The sequence below is a fragment of the Galeopterus variegatus genome, unplaced genomic scaffold (assembly GCF_000696425.1).
Source record: "Galeopterus variegatus unplaced genomic scaffold, G_variegatus-3.0.2 Scaffold7397, whole genome shotgun sequence".
In the NCBI taxonomy this organism is placed as follows: Eukaryota; Metazoa; Chordata; class Mammalia; order Dermoptera; family Cynocephalidae; genus Galeopterus; species Galeopterus variegatus.
The window spans coordinates 79,645-82,015 of NW_007733508.1; the positions used below are offsets into that span (position 1 = coordinate 79,645).

General features: G+C 41.7%; 1 protein-coding gene across 1 annotated transcript in view; it reads left to right on the top strand.

Moving 5' to 3' along the window:
• CEP135 (centrosomal protein 135kDa) overlaps window positions 1-2,371 on the top strand; it is a gene marked incomplete at its 5' end in the record, with an annotated part of 63,205 nt that overhangs the window by 34,665 nt on the left and 26,169 nt on the right. Inside the window, 1 exon segment of the mRNA XM_008591910.1 lies at window positions 213-290. Within this exon segment, the coding sequence (XP_008590132.1) occupies window positions 213-290 (78 nt within the window).

A 2,371-nucleotide genomic window follows, 5' to 3' on the forward strand; every position in this document is an offset into this window, starting at 1 on the left:
ACCCTCGGCGGGAGCGCTGCTGCACTCCCAAGCGGCGCACTCTCCAGTGCGCCACCGGGCCAGCCCTAATGATTTTCTTTCTAAAATGTTTGTAGGTTTTATGAAAAGAGAAGTAGAATATAATATAGTTATGTAGAATTGCATTGCTTACTTTGGTAATTTTGTTTTGTTATCTTACATCAATGAACATTTTCTGTAAAATTTCCTTTCAGAATATCGAGGAAATGAGTCATTTTGGAAAATCAGAATTAGAGAAAACTATTGAACATTTGACATGTGTTAATCATCAGGTAAGTTATCAAACTTGATTTGGGATATATTGTGTTGTACAAATGATTATGTCAGTTGTAGTTTTATAGATTGTATATTTTTTAAATTAAAAAACAGTATGCTAGGAAGGCTGTGTAATAGCAATTAAGAGTATGTATACTCTGAAGGTTGATTACTAGGATTTATTTATTTATTTATTTATTTTGTCTTTTTTGTGACCGGTAAGGGGATCGCAACCCTTGGCTTCGTGTCGCCCGCCCCGCGCCCAGCCAGTGAGCGCACCGGCCATCCCTATATAGGATCCGAACCCATGGCGGGAGCGCCGCTGTGCTCCCAGCGCCGCACTCTCCTGAGTGCGCCACGGGGTTGGCCCGATTACTAGGATTTAAATCCATCTCTGCCTCTTTTACTTACCATTCTTTTTTTTTTCTGACCTGTAAGGAGATCACAACCCTCGGCACGGTGTTGTCTGCACCACGCTCAGCCAGTGAGCGCACCGGCCATCCCTATATAGGATCCGATCCTGTGGCCTCAGTGCTAACAGCGCCGCACTCTCCTGAGTGAGCCACGGGACCAGCCCTGTTATTTACCATTCTGTCCCCAGTTTCTTTATTTGTAGAATAGGAATAGTGCTAATACTTACTTCTTAGAGTTTTTATGAACATTAAATGAGTTAGTACATGTAAAGAACTTAGAAGAGTGCCTGGCATCTTACAAGCACTCAGTAGATATTAGCCTTGATTATTGTTTTGCTCTTGTAAAAAAAAAAATCATATAATACACAGACATAGAGTAAAAAGTGAATTTCACTTTTATTCTTTATTACTCTCTCTAGAGATAGGATTTTTAACAATTTGGTATGTTTTCTAACAGTCTTTTTTCTGTGTTTCATTTTGGCTTTCTAGTATTATGTCTTCACTGTTTTAATTTGTTTGCCTTCTAATTCTGTCATGTGGAGCAGTTGATTTTTCTCCTTATCATGGGTTGCATTATCTGCTTTGCATGCCTGGTAATTTTAGATTAAATGCTAGACTTTATGAACGTTACCTTCTTGGTTGCTAGTTTGTATTGCTATAAATACTCTTAAGGTTTGTTCTGGGATGCAGGTAAATCATATGAAAGTAGCCTGATTCTTTTTAGTTTTGCTTTTAAGCTTTTTTATGTGGGGCCAAAGCAGCATTTAGTCTTGGAGTAATTTTGTTTCACTACTGAGATAAAACTCTTTTGAGTACACTACCTGTTGCCCTGTGAATTATGAGATTTTCAAATGCCTGGTGGAAATAGGCACTATGACTGTCTCTGCATGAAACCTGAGTATTGTTCCCTCTAATTCTTTGATGGCTCTTTCTCTGGTCTTGAGAAGCTTTCTCCGTGCTGACCTCTGCTCAGCTGAAGACTCAAGGGTTGTCCTCTCCAGATCTCTGAAGCTCTCACTCTGTGCAGCTCCCCTCCAGTATCTGCCCTGAAAACTCTAACTGCCTTGGCCTTCCTTGACTCTCAGTCCTATTTTCTAAACTTAGGGGAGAACACTGGACTCTGCCTGGGTTCCTTTCCCTGTGCCACAGTCTGGAAATTCTCCAGGCAATCATAAAGCTCATCTCATTTGTTTCCTGTCCTTCAGGCATCCATTGTTGCCTGATGCTCAGGGTCTTAAAAACCATTGTTTCATATATTTCATCCAGTTTTTAGTTATTTCAGATAGGAGGGTAAATCTTATCCCTATCACTCCAGCTTGACCAGAAGCTAAAAGTGAGAATTAATAAACTGGAAAATATATTTGAAGAAAGTACTAGAAGTCATTGGAGAGAGACTAGGATATAGAAAATATAGAAGATGTTAAAATGTTAGAGAAGGGCCGGCCCGGTGGCCCACTTGGTAGAGTGCGGCGCTGGGGAGTGTGGCGGCGCTCCCGCCGAGGGTTCGGATCCCATGTATAGAGGCCGGTCCGCTCAATGGTTGAGCTCGGTGCGGGCGCAACACCAAAGGTTGCGATCCCGTTGCCGGTCGCGGTATGGGCGTGACACCGAGGGTTGCGATGCTGTTACCGGTCACGAAAAAAGACAAAAAGGAAAAAAAAAATGTTAGAGAATAGAGTAAGAAG